Consider the following 20,395-nt stretch of genomic DNA (forward strand, 5'->3'; position numbering starts at 1 on the left):
TTATTAAACCTGTACATTGCAACAACAAAAAGAATAAGCCCCGCATAAAATATTTATGCTATAGCTTTCAATTAAGAAAAGTGGCAGGCCACTCAACTGGTTGTACTTCATTGATTAGTACATTGATTTCTTTATTAAAATTATTTGCACATGAAATCTGCAGCACTTTTTAATTAAAAATATCCATCATGCACTTAGTGAATATTGTTGCAAATACCTTTTATCTGGTTTTTTGTAACCTCAGGCTTTCCAGAACAGTTACCATTTATTAATACTGCACAGAAGTGCAGTTAAAAACAACAAGTGATTGTTTTGGACTCACATGGGTAGGCAAACTAAGGCCCGAGGCCCGGATCTGGCCCTATCGCCTTCTCAATCCGGCCTGCGGACGGTTCGGGAATCAGCGTGGTTTTACATGAGTAGAATGTGCCCTTTTATTTAAAATGCATCTCTGGGTTATTTGTAGGGCCTGCCTGGTGTTTTTACATGAGTAGAATATGTGCTTTCATTTAAAATGCATCTCTGGGTTATTTGTGGGGCATAGGAATTCATTCATTTTTCTTTTATTTTCAAAATATAGTCTGGCCCCCCACAAGGTCGGTTCAGCCCCGTGCTGAAAAAGTTTGCTGACCCCTGTTTGGAGTCTTGTGATTTCATGGTCAGGCCACCAGCAATGGGCATGGGGAATAATCACAAGGGTGAGCAACAGTAGCAGGTGCATCTTAAAAAGTTAAGACTAGTGTTGGATCGGTCTCTTGGATAATATGCTTTAGAAACTGTGATTTAATAGCAGTTTTCAGGATTACTTTCAAATATCCAAAACCTGAGTATTCACACACAACAAAGGATAGCTAACAATGCAGATTTAAAGAAGATTATAAAGTGCTGCAATATTTATTGCTTATGCTCTGAAATCTTATTTCCCTAGCATGGTAGGCTCTTAAAAATATAGCTATTTTCCATGAAGAAATGAAGCAGTAGGCAGGAGCAAGCAGTAACAGTGGCAATTAAATGATAATAAACTCATCTTCTTTGATGACTATCATATTCATATAAACCCATGAGGTCCTTAAGTACTGACCTATGGCAGTTTTTACACACAAACAAGCTACTACTTATTTTGAAGGTTTTGCAATTCCTCTTTCTCTCTCTCCCATAGGAGCCAGGCCACATTCCCATTTTTACTATAAGGAGTGAGGCCTGGGAATAAGAACGAAGAGTCCATGGCAAAGACAGGAACTAATCTCAAGAATCCTAGATCTAATTCAGTTTCTCTACTGAAGCTGTGTGTGAACGGATTAACAATATTAGCATATATTTTGAAGAGCTGATACCTCTCTGGAATGGGGTGGGTGAGGAAAGAAAAGGATGACTGACGGCTTGTGGTTTGTTTGGGGTGAGATATGTCCAAACCTAGACTCACAGTTTAATGCTAAGCCAAACCATGTCTTAGCTCCTGGAAGGGCAGCAAGTGGTTGCAATTTTTGCTCCAAGAACCCACACACATGAGCTCACACTTGGCTATGTTTTGGCTTAGCATCATGTGCAAAATGAACCATAGAGAAGTTCAAGAGACATTGTATTCAATAAGGGGAAATGAAAATCTTAACACTGGAACTTGCAAGAACAAAGCTTCCAGATGGTTTTCAAGATAGATAACATAAATGCAAAGGTAATTTCCAGACTAAAAGCAGACTTGAGACATCTGAACACCTGCCAGAGTTATTTGGCATAACTCCCTTGAATCTGCTTCTGCACCACCCAAGCAGAGACCATCCCAAAAAAATCATACACACTCTAAGATGGTGATTTAAGCACCCCTTCTGCCAAACCTCATGTTCTCTGCAAATTTGGGAAAGCTGGGGGAGTACAGGAAACAGACACACATCTCTAGATCTTGCACTTAAGTTTTCTACAGCACAAGATTCAACTGCCTAAAGTTCCCAAGCAGTCTGCTGCATTTGCTTGTAGGGATATGCAGCTTTTATGTGCATGTATTATTAATACACTGCTAGCATTCTGTGCAGTGCCTGAAGCCCTGATAATTTGTTTGCCTCTTTCCTTGTTGTATGATGGGGAAGCAATCAACCAGAAAGAATGAAGAGAGTTCCTAAGGCTGATAATTGAGCACATTTATGATTGGCAAAGAACATTACACCCAATTAATAACTTTGCATTAATTTTATGGTTATGTGCATATATTTAGGCAAGCTTGATAATAGAGGCCTATTATCACAAAATAAAAGGAAATATTTGGTGAAATCTGCTCCTTTAAATAATTAACATTTTCCTGATTCTAAAAGCTTCCTGTTATTAGTAATGTGTACTCGTATGCAGATGCCTTATTCAAATTTTCTTCAGTAACTTAAATATCAAATAAAGCAAAGGTACCCATAAGGATTAATAATGAGGGGAAACTTCAAAATTCACAGTTGAGCTATACCATTATTAGGACCAACCAAATCTCCACAAATTGTATTCCCTCAAGTAATTCATTTTAATTCTATTTTAAATTGTTTTGTACACTGCTCAGTTTTATCTGTGATATAAAGTTTTTGCCTTAGTTTTTAGGGATGCTACTGTTTGTCATTTTATACGAACTGATATCGATGTTGCTTTTTATTGTTTTCTGTGTAAACTGTTTAGAGTTTTATTACATAAAGCACCATAAATGTTTTATAAGCAAGGAAATAAAAATTGTGGCAAACTTTCAACTTTCAGAACTCTTCATCAGGCAAGATGGTACATGAAGAAAATAACGGGATGAGCAAAAATAGATGGGATATTGTAGTCAGGAGGCTGGCTCCAAGATGGGAGACTGCAGGCTAAATAAGTCCCATCCAGTTGCTACCAATACCAAGTTACACTAGTAGAGTGGCATTCAACTAAATATCTCTAAGGATAGACCCGCTGAAATGAATGAATGTGACTAAGCTAGGTCCATTCATTTTAATGGTTCTGCTTTGGATAAAACAGCTGAATACTACCCACTAGGATTCTAGCTTAGAGAATCTAGGATAAATGGCCGCTCCTCCATTCTTTGAGACGCTAGGGCAGGCTTGTAACTCTGAGTCAAATCACCCTTATACCAAACACACAGGTTCCTGGAGCAACTTTTGCATGGTTCTTCATTATATTAATGCTGTAAGGAATGATTAAGCTTAATTTGGAATTAGTTTACTGATATACAATTTAAAATCAACCAGGAAATGCAAAACACAAGGTAAAGGTAAAGGACCCCTGGACGGTTAAATCCAGTCAAAGGTGACTATGATGTTGTGGTGCTCATTTCACTTTCAGGAGCCAGCGTTTGTCCACATATAGCTTTCCGGGTCATGTGGTAAGCATGACTAAACCACTTCTGGTGCAATGGAACACTGTGACGGAAACCAGAGCACACGGAAACACCATTTACCTGCCCGCCTCAACAATACCTATTTATCTACTTGCACTGGGGTGCTTTCGATCTGCTAGGTTGTCAGGAGCTGGAACAGAGCAACGGGAGCTCACCCCGTCGCGGGGATTCGAACCGCTGACCTTCTGATCGGCAAGCCCAAGAGGCTCAGTGGTTTAGACCACAGTGCTATCCGCGTCCCATGTGTAAGACACTATAGTCCAGCCTATATGGAAAAACTGCTATCTTGCTTGCCTCACAAAGGGAGCCAGCACAGAGCGGGGAGATAAGAGACACATACAGAGGTGCTGAAGAACATATACTTTTTGGCTTACAAGTGCTTGCTTACTTTGCATCCCATACATGATCGCCCCTGTGGAAGATGACCAGGTTACTGTTAGAATCCAAGGCCAGCCCAGAAACCTGCCCGAGTCTGAGGTTTACTCCAGGCCAATCAACTACTTCTTCTATGTTTAAATCTGAAAAAGGAGAATAAGGTTTACACGCTGATATAAAAATATTAGGTAAGTAAATAATTCAATGGCTAAAGATAGAATCAAACAAGCTCCAGCCAACATATTTGCATGCAATATAATAGTTACAATGTGTTCATATAACAATACAGTCCGTTCAACTTCCAAAACATTTGGAAACCAAAGTGTGGTTTCTGATTGGCTGCAGGAAGCTCCTACAGCCAATCGGAAGCCGCAGAAGCCACGTTGGACGTTCGGGTTCCAAAAAACGTTCGCAAACTGGAACAGTCACTTCCGGGTTTGCGGCGTTTGGGAGCCAAAACGTCTGAGTACCAAGGTGTTCGGGATCCAAGGTACGACTGTACGAAAAAGAAGCCTTAGAAAAAAAGATATTTATGATCAGCAGCAGCATCTAGAACCATGAAACACTTTCTCCCTTTAGAAGCGTAAATATGCATGTAGCTTCCAATACAGAAGCTCCTGTTTTGTGGTTTATGCTATGAATACCAGCATTTCCAGCCTTCGAATTTGTCATTTATAATACTCCTGGCTGAAGCAGAGTGAGAGGTGGACCAAGAAAGGCAATTTCATGAGCTTGGCTGAATGATCAGCTGTCATTTGGTGCCTCCTGCCCCTGAACTCAATCCATGTAGGGCATTATAAGAACTTTGCAATTTTAATAATTAGTGCTTGAGTTTTCTGCTTTTCTCTCCCCTCCCCTCATACCTTTTCCCTTTTGTATACTCTATTTTAGATTGTAATAGTGTGCCTTGTCTTTAATCTGTGTACAACACCTGGTAAACAGCAGGTGCTTTATAAAACATATATTTACATGCATTAATATTATGTAACCTACAAGCCAATTCCAAGCATGTAGTCAGAAGTGAGTGCAGTGGCCCACTTATATTTATCCACAATTATTATTATTATTATTAGTAGTAGTAGTAGTAGTAATCATTGTCACATTTTATTTATTTAATGAAACTCCAAGCAACTTTAGGATTTGCCTAATGCAGGATATTTTAGGATACTGTAAGAGATTTTAAATTACTGACTTGCTTGAAGCTGCTACTCTTGGGACATACAGTTCCAATAAAATGTAGGATTACTATAAGGACCAAACACATGATCTATGAATGTTTACTTGGAAGTAAGTCCCACTGATTTGAATGGGCTATTGCCAAGTAAGCAAATATAGCATAAATCATCCTTGTAATTGTTTACTGTTTAGTATCTAGTCTGGCCATCTTCTCTCTGAGAGGTGGGGAAAAAGCACACACAAGAGACCTCAGCATATTCATAGTATTAACACCATTTGTCATATATACCTTTTTAAAAAAATCATTTCGCACTATATTTGTGGGGTGATAACGGCTAATAAAGAATCTAGTCCGTCAACCTAGTCAATTAGGCTGATTTGAATTGCCATAATTTCATATAAATTTGCATAAAGCTTCTAAATACTGTATAATTCTTAGGGTTTTTTGGGGTTTTTTGCACAACTCTAGTCCTGTATTATTTGATAAACCCTTTACTGCTCAGCCCTGTGGATTTGTACAGCAAAAGGTATAAATAATAGATAGGTGGATTGATGATAATCATAAGTAAGGAAAAAACATTCTAAACCAAAAGCAAAATCTATTATGGAATTACTCTAATAGTCCTAGCACAAATATTGCTTTTATAGCTTCCAATGAAATATTCCCCTCTCCAGACACGCAGAGGAGATATCTTACTGTAATCAGCATTCTTCTATAATACGACAGAAAAGCCAGTATTCTGTTCACTCCACTAGCATTCACCAGCATAATTAAATCTGAAAACCACTTTTCCCGCAAGAACACAAGAACAGCCTCCTGGATCAGGCCAATGGCCCACCTAGTCTACCATCCTGTTCTCTCGGTGGCCAGCAGATACCTGTGGGGAGTTTGCAAGCAGGACACGGGCACAACAGCACTCTGGCCAACTGCAATTCCAAGCAACTGGTATTCAGAGGCATACTGTCTCTGATAGTGGAAGTAGAACATACCCACTGTGACTTAAATTCAGTCGAGTTCAGTTTCAAATTATATTTATCAAGTATTCTGTTGGCTGCTTGTTGGTGGAACAGAGAAAACAGCCCATAGTAAATAAGAATTGTCTGCACCGTCCTATGCCTATTAACCCAGAGGTCAGCCCCACTGAGTTCAATGGGACTTATTCTCAGATAAGTGTGTAGAAATTTGAAATCGAAAGCACTGCCCCTCTTTTCTCCTCTGTCAACAGCAGCAAAAACAGGCAAGCAATTTCACAGATACCTTATTAAACTTCCACAGTGTACCAAAGGCTTGGTGGTCATTTGAAACAGCATACATTAACACCAGGTTAACAGGAAGCATTCCACACTAATGTTTCAAATAGAAAATCAGAACCAGGAAGATTGTTCATCATTTAAAGCTGCAAATTTGCAAGTGTCACTGTCCTGTACCATGAATCTTGGCTGAAATTCTCTCAAACTAAAAAAGACAACACAGATATTGGCTCAACTCAAGACATTATGCCAAACCATGGTTTAAAAAGCTTAAGCTATAGTTTGGCATGATGCATGGATTGGAAAACCATATTCTGGTTTGCTGGCTGAAAAAATCATGGTTTAATAATGGTTTGCAAGCTGTGTGCTTGGCATGGTGTCTGAATCGATAAACCACAATTACATCCACCTCTCTGCCTTCATAAGTTGTTACAACACAGAGTGAATGTGTTAAGGTGAGCGGTATGAAAATGGCAGAGCTGGTGCAGACAAACAGTTCTGAACCATGGTTTGGGTTTTCAGCTATGGTTAGTACAAACTTATTAGGTATGATGTCTGAATTGAGCCACTGCAATTACTTATCCAAATAATTGCTCATAAGGGTGGTCTAATTATACAAACAGCATATCCTTGGACAAAGGTATTTGCATGAATTGCAGCTCTTTGTCCCTTATTCGGGGAAAGGGAAAGAATCAGTACAAATCTTATTATTAGGAAAGAAGAGCTGCAATGTCATTAAATTCCTTCCACTGATATTGCATGACTCATACAACTACCGCATGAGTAGTTATTTCCATGCCATCATTGCCTATCCCAGCTCTGTGTTTCTAGAAAATTACTTAAGAAGTAACTATAATGTTTCATATTTAGAAAGAGAGAAGTACAATGAAAATATAATACAAATGCACATAACATATTGTTACTAGTCAACAAGGCATTCAAGCTGAAAAATACAGAGGGCATAACTACCCTCACAGGAGAGTGTGTAATAAAGCCAGCTGCACAGTAAGAAAAACAAAGTCAAATAATTGAATTTACCATGTTCAAGTTGGATTACTCAGTTTAGAAAAATGTAACAAATAATTCCAGCTCAGGTTTTCTGTTTATATACCAAAAATAAAACTTCTGATACTAAATTACCGTAGTCTTTTCTTTTAGAAATAAAGTATGAAATACAATAATGTATCAAATAAATCTGTCACATAATACATAGCACTAAACTGTACAGCAGACAACTAACATACACATGAAACAAAACTTACTAAACCTTTGCCACAAATGGGAAGGATAATGTGAGCATTGCTTCAGTGATTACTGACTCTTATGTTGAACAAAATGAATTTTTCATCGGAACAGCTGATGTAAGAGAGGAACGTGATGTACAACTTCAATTTTTTTAAAAAAATCATTTGATGTTCTCTTCCAATTTTGCTAATGTACAGAGTAGTTTATAGTATTGGATATGGTAACATTTTCAAATAAAAAGACACAACCCTAACCCACCTCCTGTGCGTTCTTTTCCCCAGTTCCCACTGCCAGGTTTAGGTGGCTGCAAAGCAAGGTGCCTGTTCTCTGGTGGCCTCAGGGTGGATTCTAATCTGTGGAATTTGTGGATTCTGTCTCTGACAAGAATGGCATTGGCCCTTTCATCTTTACTGGAAAACTCTCTGGCATCAGGCCAACCAAGATCCTTCTTCTGGACTACATTAGCAATCTCTGCTACAAGATCTGATTCTGCCTTTTCTGTAGGGTTATACTTGTGCACATGAACAACATCTTCCCTTTCTCCTAGCAGCTTGGAAATGAGTGAATAGAAATCACCTGCACAGAGAAAAAAGAGAGAGAAAGAGAAAAAAAAAAAGATAAGAGAAAGAGGCAGAGGAGGCAGACAGACTGCAAGATTTTGTTGTGAGCTTGACAAAGAGCAGAAATAGGAAGTTATTCCTAAAAGCCAACTTGGTTCAAAACTTCTGGCTGCTCAGGAACTCTTGACATAAATCACAGGCTGTTGCAGTCCTTAAATTTACACAACAATGCCTTTTTTTGACAAGGCATTTCAGAACCCAGGCAAATGAGGCCCCTTGCCTCTGGAAGGCTGTCCATGGGGGGGGGGGGAAGCATAACTTTAGGAAGGATTATTTTAGCATTATTTAGCATTGGAAAACTGGTGTACTTACCTCCTCTGAAATTTGCTACTAATAGCCTTCCATTTACAGGAAGCAGAAATTCCGAAGTGAAACCAGTTTGAAAGGAAATATATTCAATTTTTTACTAGATTCTACAGAATGTTAATACAATCTGAAAGTGAACCAGTTGCAATTGTGGTTGTGTTTTTCCCCCTACTGTATGCTTTTTGGAACTGCATTAGCCAGGAAATGGAGGAAAAATTACAGTTTGGTAAATTCTCCCACAGAAATGTTTGATAGACTATCAAACTGACATATCTTTTTAAATATCTTTAGGTATATCAGATTCCTAACATTCTGGTTTATACATTATCTGTGTTATTTAAAGTTCCATACCTAGCCAATATCCTTTCCCCCCAACCAGTGTTGTTAGCTAGATTGTCTGTGCTAGAAAATTGCATCATGTTTATATGAAGACTGCCAGGAAGGATTCCCCCCACCCCCCATTTCCCAGGTTGCCTGGTTTCACTTGAGTCTGTTTCCTGTGTGTTGAATATGAATATCAAGTGTTTTTTAATAAAAAAGTCAGAAGATCGACAACTTTGTTAATTCAACTATTTCAGAAATGATAAGCATATCAAACATATTCAGAATGGGCATCCAGAATTCAGGGGAAAATAGCTAATAATAATACTGTGATGCAAGCTCAAGGTTTGCTAGATCTAGGCCCTTTTATTCCATTTGAGTACAATTGTAACTAAAGAAGATACAGTAGAATACTTCACTAGAGCACTCCAGATGTGCACCACACACTCTTCTACTTGCAATCTGAAGATTACTGTTATCAAAGCAGGGCAGCTTACAACTGTTGAAGCACACTAGAGTATATGACACATAAATAAAATAAGAAAGCAAGGTCTGGTAGAAGCCTGAAAGAAGAAAATTCAAAAGAAAGGAGGAAAGGGAGTTACTCATTCACTCATTACACATCACTTAAAACTAGCTGGGTAGATTTGAACGGGATCCAATTTGTTGCTGATGTAAACGCACTTGCTTACAAAGCAGCAGCAACAAGCTCTTCGCCGTCTGCAGGTTTTATGTGCGGCCAGCGTCAGCGCAAGCCATCAAGAACATATTGTTCTACTCAACAATTTTGTTAAGAGCCAGCAACTGTCGGCAGCTGGACATGTGTTCAGTTGTGCTACATCTTATTGCAATTTGCATCTTGCCACCAAGAGCCAAAACTGCAAGGCAGTGGCGGCCTGAGGGAGGGAGACCTGCCCTGCAAGGGACTGACATCTGGCTCCTCTGGCAGCCATTTCCAGACCAGATAATTTCTTCTTATAGAGTCCCTGTAGAGCAGAGACTCAGAAGGCAAGTGGCAGCTTGAACACCTAAAACAGGCTTCCTCAACCTCGGCCATCCAGATGTTTTGAGACTACAATTCCCATCATCCCTGACCACTGGTCCTGCTAGCTAGGGATCATGGGAGTTGTAGGCCAAAACATCTGGAGGGCTGAGGTTGAGGAAGCCTGACCTAAAGCAATCTTCCCAATCTGGTGCCCTTCAGCTGTGTTGGACTACAACTCCCATCATTCTTGACCACTGGCTATGCTGGCTGGGGCTGATGAGAACTGTAGTCCAAAACAAACAGGAAGGCATCAAGTTGGGAAAGGCTGATCTAAGGACTAAGGGAGACTTGCATTTGCTTTCTCCAGTGCTTCTTGTGTCAGCCACCATGAGCCAGAAACAACAAGAGACATCAGAAGAAGCATCCTGGGTGAGGAAGCAATTGCTTCCTTGAAGATCTGCTGTGGCTCAGTGCTGCAGCAGCAGCTGGAATATCCAGTGTTGAGAAGGGGGACTTGTAGACATCTGTGCCTGTTCCTAACAACTCTTCTCTGTTCTGTTGTATATTAAAGATAACCTAAATCACCTTGAGCTCTTCAGTTAGCAGGAGGAATATAAATACTTCAAATGATCTATTCAACCTCTGCACTGGAGGAAAGGGCTTAGTACTTTATCACTTTATGCTTCTTTCTTTCTGTTTTGGATTGGTGGCTGTAAACAGTCCGTAAATAAATATCCCCGCCTTGGTGACACAACCATTAACTTCCGCAAATATGCTGGCTCACAAGTATTTCCATTAGACTGAGAGGATAATGAATTAAAAGGTTAAGGATTTCAATTATTTAGACTTCTTTTAAATATACATTTATGGAACCATGTCATAAAATCTTCTTAAAAGTTTCAAATTAAAGCAATAATAAACGTAAATGGTAAGCTAAGGCTTCAGGACTCTCACGGAAAATGCAATTTTAAGAACTCAGCAAGGGGGGAAATTAAGTCTTTTCAAAATGACCCTAAGAGAGTCTGTCATGTTTATAAACAGTCCTGGCTCAACGGTTCCAGCTAAATTTCCAATTTCAGCCTTTGGAAGGGGAATGTCCCCAGTGAAATCCCCTGTCAGAAAATAATTATCAGAGTTAATAGGGCCAATTTTGGTGAAATGAACAAAGCAAATTGGAGCTGAACATAATGTGTTAAGCCATCCCCACTAACATGCTTGATAAAACATCCTTAATGTTGCTTTCCTTCAACCACATACTACTGCATTTATGGCCAACTCTTATCAGATGCTTTCTACCGTTACAAAAACCACAGCACAACCACCGTCGCCATCGTCCCAGCTGCATTTTAAAATCAGTTATGACATATACCTTTCCTCATACAAGGGATTAATCCAATTCCTGTATGCCTAAGCACCCTTTGTAAGTGATGTGCCTATATCTTCTACTTGGGTACCCGATCAAACATCCATGAGGAATTGCCTCCCAAAAAAGCTCAAGTATGAAGGGTGTCGTCACGCTTGTTCATGTTGTGAGGGTGTTTCTCTATCTCGATGGCTTCCATGATTATTCTCTTGTGGTGATGTTCCGTGTTAAAGAGCAATTTGGAATCTGCAAAATTAATTTCGTGTCCTGTTTCTTTCATGTGTTGGAAAAGAGAGGAAGTTTTTTCTTCTTTTTTGACGGCATTCTTGTGTTCTGCGATACGTGCATTTATTCGTCTGTTTGTTTGTCCAATGTACGTGGCTGGGCAGACTTTGCAGGGTATTTCATAGATCCCTTGGTTTTCCAACTGGATTTTATCCTTGGGGTTTCTGAGGATATTGGCTATTTTTTGGTTGGTGCAAAAGGCTGTTTTGATATTGTGTTTATGGAGGATTTTGCTAATTTTATCTAATTTTATACCACGTACATTGGAACACCCTCACAACATGAACAAGCGTGACGACACATCCCGCTTGCCAGACATCTGGAAATTAGCCCTCCCCACAAAAACTGACACCAGATCCAGAGGCACACAGAACGCCAACACCAATCAACCACACCAGACCCAAACCCAGACCCTCTCCACAGATGAATTACAGACACCATCCAGTAGCCAATCCATGGTGGCACCTCCGGATGCTGCACCCCCCTGCAATCCCTACACAGATCTGGCTGACACAAGCCACAAAACCACAGCTCGCCCCTATACACGAAGCCAAGCCAGAGCACAACTAAGTACAGTACAGCCATCTTCTCAGGAAAACTCTTCACAAAGTTCAAGAGGTCAAGACACAAAGACTTTAGCAACTAATCCACACCTAATGACCCACCTAAGTGGTACTCAGGATATCACTCAAGAAATCACTCAAGATATCTCTCAAGTAATTAAGGAACAAAAGAAGAAAAGGCACACTAGCCTGGGAACTTCCTCTCTGCCCAGAACATTGGAGGCTATACACCACACCCCCTCTACAGTATTTATAGGAACTCAAACACTGAGATCCTGCTCTGTTCCAGTAACAAGAAGCCGAAAGCACCAGCCTGAAGATGACGAGTGAGACCTCGTCGAAACGTCGCCTAGACACCCCAACTTTTACACGGGAAGACACCCGAGGACACCAAAACCTGCATTCCTGTACCCGTGAAAATCTACGAAAGCATATATATATATATATATATAAAATTATTATTATTATTATTATTATTATTATTATTCCTGTCTCCCAAAGAGCAATAATATGATGCCTATGGTAAGCCCATGAACAGGATGTAAGTGCAATAATTCTGTGCCACTCCTGATTTGTAGCAACTAGTATGCACATGCATTCACATTACTAGCAGCCACAGATACTTTTATCCTTCACGAATCTGTCTAACCCCTGGTTCAAATACATCAAAATTTACTAATTTTAAATGGCCCCTATCCATCCCCAAACAGAGCCAAGTTCCCTACTGTGAAGGCATATTGAGGGCTTACACTCACTTAGGGTATAAACCAAGTATGAGCGACTACTATCCCCTATTGTACTCTGCAGCTAATAGGGGTGACATGCGGCTTCCACTGAAGAAGGCCAAGTCTGAAGCCCAAATGGTGAAATGGGCAGCAGCAAAAGACAGGGTTGTTTTGGTCAGGATGTTTCATCTCAGGAACTTCCATTACCTGAGGGATAACTCAGTCAGTAGAACATGAGTCATCGGTTCGAGCCCCACTTTGGGCAAAAAATCCCTGCATTTCAGATTTTTAGGAAACAATGAAACATGCCTCTCCCAGCACACCCCCCCCCCAGCTTTTAATGGAATTTGATGTTGCTACTGAAGTGGGTTTGCCAACTGCTTTTATCTATAACTTTTCCACAGAGAGTTTTTTTAAAAATGTTATTATTTGCTGCCTAAAGAAGGCTTGTGACTGATAATAAATTTAAATGATAAATAATACCAAATGAGATGAATTAAACAACCCTCTCATTTATTTCTATCCTTCAACACCTTTCTGATATTATTGCTATATTTTCTTAGTTCTGTCACTGAACTCGTCCAAATGGCAGAACAGAAATATCTCAAGAGAAAAACATTTCATTTGTTTAGATATCACACTGTTTTTCGTATGGGCACTTTAAAACAGCTGATTCTGCATTGCTTGAAGCCTTAGGCACTCTGGCGCTGTGGCAATCTCAACTTCTCATCGAGAACTACATATACAACCCACTCCTCCTACACTGAAAAGATAGAATATGAAGTCTCATCCAGGGATGATGAAGTAGATTCCTGGGTGATAAAACTGCAGCTCAAAGGCTTGTACACTAAATGCAGACAACTTTACTTCAGTAATGCAAAAACAGACCAAAGCTGTACAGTGAGGAGAGGAAAATGGGGTGTTTAACATACAGTGGTACTTCAGGTTACATACGCTTCAGGTTACATACGCTTCAGGTTACAGACTCCGCTAACCCAGAAATATTACCTCGGGTTAAGAACTTTGCTTCAGGATGAGAACAGAAATCATGCTCCAGTGGTGCGATGGCAGCAGGAGGCCCCATTAGCTAAAGTGGTGCTTCAGGTTAAGAACAGTTTCAGGTTAAGTACGGACCTCCAGAACGAATTAAGTACTTAACCTGAGGTACCACTGTATTAATAAGATAACCGTTTCTTAAGTATTTCTTTCAGAATAAGGTGGTTACACAAGCTTTCAGAAACCCATAGCCCCCAAACTAATGCTACAATTCCCACTTAATCCAACTAAGTTCGGATATGTTTTCTCAGTTTTCATAAAAAATACAACTTCACATCACCATTGTGTCCAAGGCCATTTGTCTTCCAGAACCAGTGTTTCAGTTATATGTAAGTAGCTATATTGTTTAATACAAATACATTTTTCAAGCTCCGCATGGCACAAAATAGTTTAGACCTCATTCCGACTCCCAGGCTTAGTTACAACACTCCTTTTATGACTATAAACAAAGATTCATTTCAGTCCCCCATCATGGAGAAGAACAGCAATGACCTACCTCACACAATTTTTGAAGGAGAATGAATACAAGAATGTAGCCCAACTGGACAATAAGGAGGAAGAAATAAAAGCTGGAAACTAAGGAGATTCATTGTCAATACAAAATTTAAAAGCAATCCATTATCCAGCACTTCACTCATAATTTAGGAAAATGTATTGGTACACAGCGACATTAATAACTTAAATAAAAGTTATTTAAGTTATTTAATAACTTAAATAAAAGCACACCTTAATGATTAACCACCCAGAACCAGTCCTAGAATTGGTTTTAATTCTTTCAGCAATTAAAACTTGCATTAGCTGGAACTACTGCAATTAAAGTCAGCAAGAAAAAAATGGTGTATGAGAATTTAAATGAACCTGTTAAAATTACAGAAACTCCCACTCATTCTTAAAGAGGTTTGATTTCTTTCTTGACCAACAAAATCTAAAGAACCTGTTTCCATAGAAACATGTTAGAGATATATACACACACACGCTCACACATACACACCAAGTAGAGATTTGTTATTAAACAAAGCTGTACTGCAGCTTCTGTTTGGAGGATGTTTTTACAAGACAAGTTACAATCGGCAAAGCAGAATAAGTGTTTCAGTGATTAAAAAATGCTTCCGAACCACCGTGTTAAATCATTACGTATCTCACTAGTTAACCCAGAATGAGTACCATCAAGATTAATCAGGGATTGCTAAGCTTGACAATTGTCATGCAAGATCCTCTTCAAATCCACAGAAGTCGCTTCAGAGGAATAGGTGTGTAAAATTTAAATCAATATTAAATATTTGAATTGCAAGATTAAACCTAGCAATTCTTCCACATATTTGGATATGTGGAAATGTTGCGATTCAAAATGCAGCTCAACCATGGAATCAGACTCAGGGCAGTCATTCTCTATCTGCAAAAATTGGATGAATTAAATACACCCCGCTTAACAGCAATGCTGGTGAGACTACTAATTTAGTTGCAAGGCTCTTTCAATTATTTAACTCCACTATTTGGCTTACAAAGTGGTGCATGTGCAAAGACAGTAAAACAGAAGGCTTGAGACTGCAGCTTTAGAATGAGTCCTTTAAAAAGTCAAACAAAAATATTTGTGCTAACAGGATCACTTTGTTGGATACAACCTTAGGTAATGTTATCCTGAAAGATTCAGCCATAACAACATCCCACTGGGCTTGTGAGACATAATAAAGTGTTTGTAGGCCTGTATGCATACAGTTACACACATTTTGTATATATACAGTATTAAAATGCAACAAAGTAGGACTAGCATCCATTCCACATCTCCTTACATGTTAATATTAAAGCACAGGGATAATTCTTTGCACATTAAGATGCTTCCTTCTGTACATGAGTAGGTCAAACTGAAAATGGTTATTATGTTACAAAACTCCAACAAAATAAGTATTTAATAATTTTCATATATAATCAAGAATTAAAACTAAAAACCTCTCTTTTTTTCTTCTTCCAGGAAGAACACTCTTTATTTATTGAAGACATTTATACACCATTTAATTAATCATCTGCATTTCTAAACCCTACTAGCCCAATACAGCACACAAATAAATGACAATTGTGTTAAGCAAATTTATCTGTGAACAAGAAAATCAAATGAGATTAAACTGTACTAATGAGTTTACCTGCAAGGTTAGGGACCAGTAATTGACTATTTCCTCTTGAATGATTATGCAAGGAGCAGCAATGCAATGGTAGGGATGATTTAAATGCTAGTTGTTGAACAGCTACCACTATTTTGATAAATCTCAATACAAAGAATGCAATTATCACTACTATTTGAAACATTTTTGAAATCTATTTTATGAAACCGGTATTATACGTACCCTGGTCTAAAACCTCCTCCTCATCTCTTTTTGGCTGTTGCATAACAGAAACTGTATCTCCACTTTTGGCTTCTGAAAAATAGAAAGGAGGAAATCTAATGATCTAAGAAAGAAATCGAAAAGCTAAAAGAGAAGTTAATAGAATTCAGATACCTGCACATATACATGCTGGCTTTTGTAACTCAGATTAATTGCAAGGAGTCAGAACAATCCAACAATTTATTTTCTGATATAAATGCACAGCTTCATTTAACATGGTCTACTGCTCCAGCAGTTCCAAATTGAATAAAATATTGTGGGGGCCCAGGTAAGCCCTGCTCCACATAACCAATCACATGATGTGTGCACAAACCATTTACATGGCAATGCCCATCAACTCTTGGGGCCCCCGGCCCCCTCAAATATTTTATGGGTGGCTGAAGCCCCCATGGCCCCTAGACCGTGTTTGCTCCTATGTACTGTTCAGTCTACACATGCACGTAGGCTGCTTGATCATTTAGTATTTTATGATTCACAGGGGGAAGTTTGTGAGCACACAAGCCAACAGTAGTGAACTGAGGGAACTAATGTGAGAATTTTGCAGTTGCTTTTAACACCCAAATCTGGCCAAAGGAACGAAGTGCAAGACGACCAGATTCACCAAGCAAAAATCTTCCTTACAGCAATAGGCTGGAGCAGGATATTAGTTATTTTCTGATCCCTGACCCTCTGACATGACTGCAAGGAGGACATTGGAAGCATCCATTTCCTGGATAAATGAACCACAGCTTTATATGAACTGGGCCACCAGGTTTAGTTTAAATCATAGTTTATTCCAACAAGCCAAGCTCAAGCTATGTTTTCTGATACTGGCCTGTTTCAATAAAACATAGTTTAGTCTTAAAAAAGTAAGAGAAAGTTCCCCAGAAGGAGCATGGAAATTGCTTTGGTAGCATATGCCTCAAGGGACTATGGGTGGAATTCAATGTAACGCAAAGCAGGGCATGTGTGCTGGGATCAAGGTCCACTTAGGAAACAGCCCCCTTAGGAGATTTTTTCCAGGCCACACCCCTTAACTCGTCCAGCTTCAGACCTTGTTTGGATGGATAGAGAGGTGTGTGCATACAAACTAGTTTATTATACAAAGGTAAAAATTGCATCTGTTGCTCCACCCACTCTGGCCTCAGGCTCCACTCACCTTGAAAGATGGCCTAGAAGGGGGTGTGACCCTCGGGCTGAACAAGATTCACCAATCCGACTCTCAAGAATGCAATACTTAAATCTATGTCTATTTGTTTGGTCAGTTTCCATGCAAGTACCCTTTCGCTCAACCGTACCATTCTTTCTCAATTAATATTATCAATTAATTTTAAAAAACAAAAAACATACCTTCATGATGCCCATGGACCATGGTCATATCAGGCTTGACTGGAATGGGAATGTTTGCCTCCTGTGGTATGTTTTTGAACATCTCTGGGTCTATGTTCCTTGTACAAGTCTTGTATGAGACTGCATGTTTGGCTTCCATGTAATACATAATGTAGAAATTGCACATTTCATCACTAGCTGTGCCCCTATAGCAAAATACAACGGAGAAAGACATACGAGTAGTTTCAGGCACAGGATGAAACACACTTGTAGAGGCTGGTATTAAATCGCATGGGAGAGACAGAAAATTACCACCGCCACTGCCCAAATGATAAAAGGTTAGACCACAGTACACTTTAAACATTTCACATAAAAAATGCATTAAGACCTCTGACATAAAGGCCATTATCTCCAGCTGATTGCTTAGCATTTATATACACCAGTCTGCAAAGTTTTCATCAACCATGCTAGAAATTAAGAACAGTTAGAATTTTGAACCTGCAATGAGCTGGTTTATTAGCTCCCTAGTTTACCTCCCAGCTCCTCAGGTGTGAACACAGACCCCCAAGCCCCCACCATTGACTTCAATGGCTTTTTTTGTGAGCACATTTCATGAACTCCCGCAGTGCTTGGTGGACTGCATGCAAGAGAATCACTAACAGGGAACACAGCAGAATAAAGTATTTCTTTCCTTCCTGAAGATTCCGAACACAACACACACACACCCTCTGCCCAGATGATGTATTCCATTTACAAGTCATCAATAATTTAGCGTTTTAATTTAGGACTCTTCTATTTAATGCTCCTCATTGCTCCCCTCTTCCCTGCCTGCCAGGCCACAGAGTATACATCCAAGTTAAAAATTTAGCTTCATTATGTCATGGGACACTAAGTGCAGCATCTTCCATTTAGATTAAAAGATGCTGCAGACCCCAGAATACAAAACAAAAAGATACACACACACATACAAACTGACATAACTTAAATGCTGCTTTTCAGAAAAGCGTCAGGGCGGACTTACTTTAGGCAGAAACCTAACAAGTAAGAGTTATCTATAGACTTGAAAGCGATAGTAGTAACCTATTTAAAATCTAAAATGTTCTCCAACATTTGGTATGTCGATATGTTCTATTTTGAGAGACAATTGCAATATCCTCCAGCAGTTCTTATCAATTCACTGGGCAGTGCCAGGCTCCTGACAGACAGACTCAAAAAACAGCAAGTGGCCTGCAATAAGGTGTCTCCCGCTCTTTTAATTAGCTTTCACCATCAAGCTGGTGTGGGGGTGGACTAGGTGGAAGCAGCAAAGACGTCAATGATGACTTTTCTTCGTGGCATCATGCAGCATTCATTTATTCACCATGGCAACAATAACGGCATCAGTTTGTTGCCGGGGGGGGGGGGGGGGGGGAGGGAATGAAAGAGACCAGACCTTCCCAAATGTGAATGGATATTTCAGCCTTTGAAAATGTGGAATCTCTTCCCACCACAGAAAGCTGCTTGAAAAAAATTGCTTAAAGCTTCTTTTTCTTTTATTGAGTGTAACCCGTCAACACGTGATTTAGATACCCACCTCTTTAGTATATAAGCAAAGCACTCAAGTGCAATAGAGGAGTGATCTAACCCATCTACATATCTCAATAGTATCAAAACACTGTCAAGGTTTTTGACATTGCACACCTCTGGAAGATTAATCTGTTTAGTTTGTTTTTGTTGTTAGTAAAATGACAGGAATTAGTGGAGCAACAAGTCTTTCCCCTGCCTCCGAGAAGCATTTAATTCCTTTTCCTTGGGTGAGAAAGGAATGGGTCACAATGGCTTGTTTAATCTAGCAGGGGTGGGGGAACCTTAGAAGAATAAGAGAAGAAGAGTTTGGATTTGATATCCCGCTTTATCACTACCCAAAGGAGTCTCAACGGGGCTAACTTTCTCCTTTCCCTTCCTCCCCCACAACAAACACTCTGTGAGGTGAGTGGGGCTGAGAGACTTCAAAGAAGCATGACTAGCCCAAGGTCACCCAGCAGCTGCATGTGGAGGAGGGGAGACGCGAACCCAGTTCATCAGATTACGAGTCCACACTGGCTCTCTTAGGGCCATGAACTGGATGTGGCCCTCCACATCTCTCTATCTGGCCCTTATGACTCTCTCCAGGCCCTGCTCCATGACCTCTTTGAGTGATTTTGCACAGCTGGAATGTTTACTTCAACGAGATGTGCGTATGCAGAAAGCTCCAATTTTTACATAGCTGGAATGGAGATTATTGTATGAGATTGGAAAAGTCACATGGACTGCTCCACCCATTTTTTGCCTTGGCCCACAGAAGGATGACCCTGAGGAAAATACAGCCCCCCGGGCTGGGACGGAGAGAAAGATCCTTACTCTGGATCTACAGGAATACCCAGAAAATGAAGCAGACAATTTAGACATGAATAAGGCCGTGGTGTTGATGACACCAAGGTTTGATTCCTGTATGGGAGAGATGCATATTCCTGCATTGCAGGGAATTGGATTAGACGACCATTGTGGTTCCTTCCAACTCTATGATTCTTATGACACTAGTTTTACACCAGGAAGGAGTGTAGCACTTTTTCAGCATTTTGTAAGGGTGGGTGAAAACGCCCCTGGATATCAAGTCAATCTTGAGGAGACATGAAACCATAAGGGAACATGAAATGTGGGGAAGGGGGAAATAATGTTTCCAAGGGGTTGTCTTTTAAATACAAGGTGTGGCTGAGGGGTTTCTCTCTTTAAAAAAAATAAAAATGGGGGATATCAAGCAGCAGCTTAGTTGCCTGCAGCAGTCTGGCTGTCTTTCTAACAGAATGCTCTCCACCGCTTGCCAATTTGCTGCCGGGCTTAACTCACAAAGCCTTACACGGCTTGGGTCCAAAGTACCTTAAAAAGCCATCTGCTCCACCTGGATCACTTCTGGTGGTTCCTGGCACCCCTGATGTTTGGTTGCCCTTTACTAGGGACCAAGCCCTTGGTGTGGCAGGCCCTGCCCTATGGAATTCCCTGACAGCAGAGGTTTGGCAGGAACAGTCTCTGCCTTCTTTCAGCTGTGTTCTGAAAACTGTACTGTT

At 40.0% G+C, this 20,395-nt stretch overlaps 1 protein-coding gene across 7 annotated transcripts in view; it reads right to left on the minus strand.

Moving 5' to 3' along the window:
- PAM (peptidylglycine alpha-amidating monooxygenase) overlaps positions 1 to 20,395 on the minus strand; it is a 125,442-nt gene that overhangs the window by 27,432 nt on the left and 77,615 nt on the right. For 5 of the 7 annotated variants that reach the window (XM_081880385.1, XM_081880384.1, XM_081880386.1 and 2 more), the window contains exons 13-16: positions 17,334 to 17,518; positions 15,966 to 16,037; positions 7,661 to 7,978; positions 3,744 to 3,873 (exon numbers count right to left, since the gene is read on the minus strand). In XM_081880385.1, the coding sequence (XP_081736511.1) occupies positions 3,744 to 3,873; positions 7,661 to 7,978; positions 15,966 to 16,037; positions 17,334 to 17,518 (705 nt within the window). The remainder of the gene's footprint in view (positions 1 to 3,743; positions 3,874 to 7,660; positions 7,979 to 15,965; positions 16,038 to 17,333; positions 17,519 to 20,395) is intronic. The other 2 variants (XM_081880388.1, XM_081880387.1) reach the window with 1 other exon arrangement.

Source organism: Podarcis erhardii (assembly GCF_964252035.2).
Source record: "Podarcis erhardii genome assembly, chromosome: 11".
In the NCBI taxonomy this organism is placed as follows: Eukaryota; Metazoa; Chordata; class Lepidosauria; order Squamata; family Lacertidae; genus Podarcis; species Podarcis erhardii.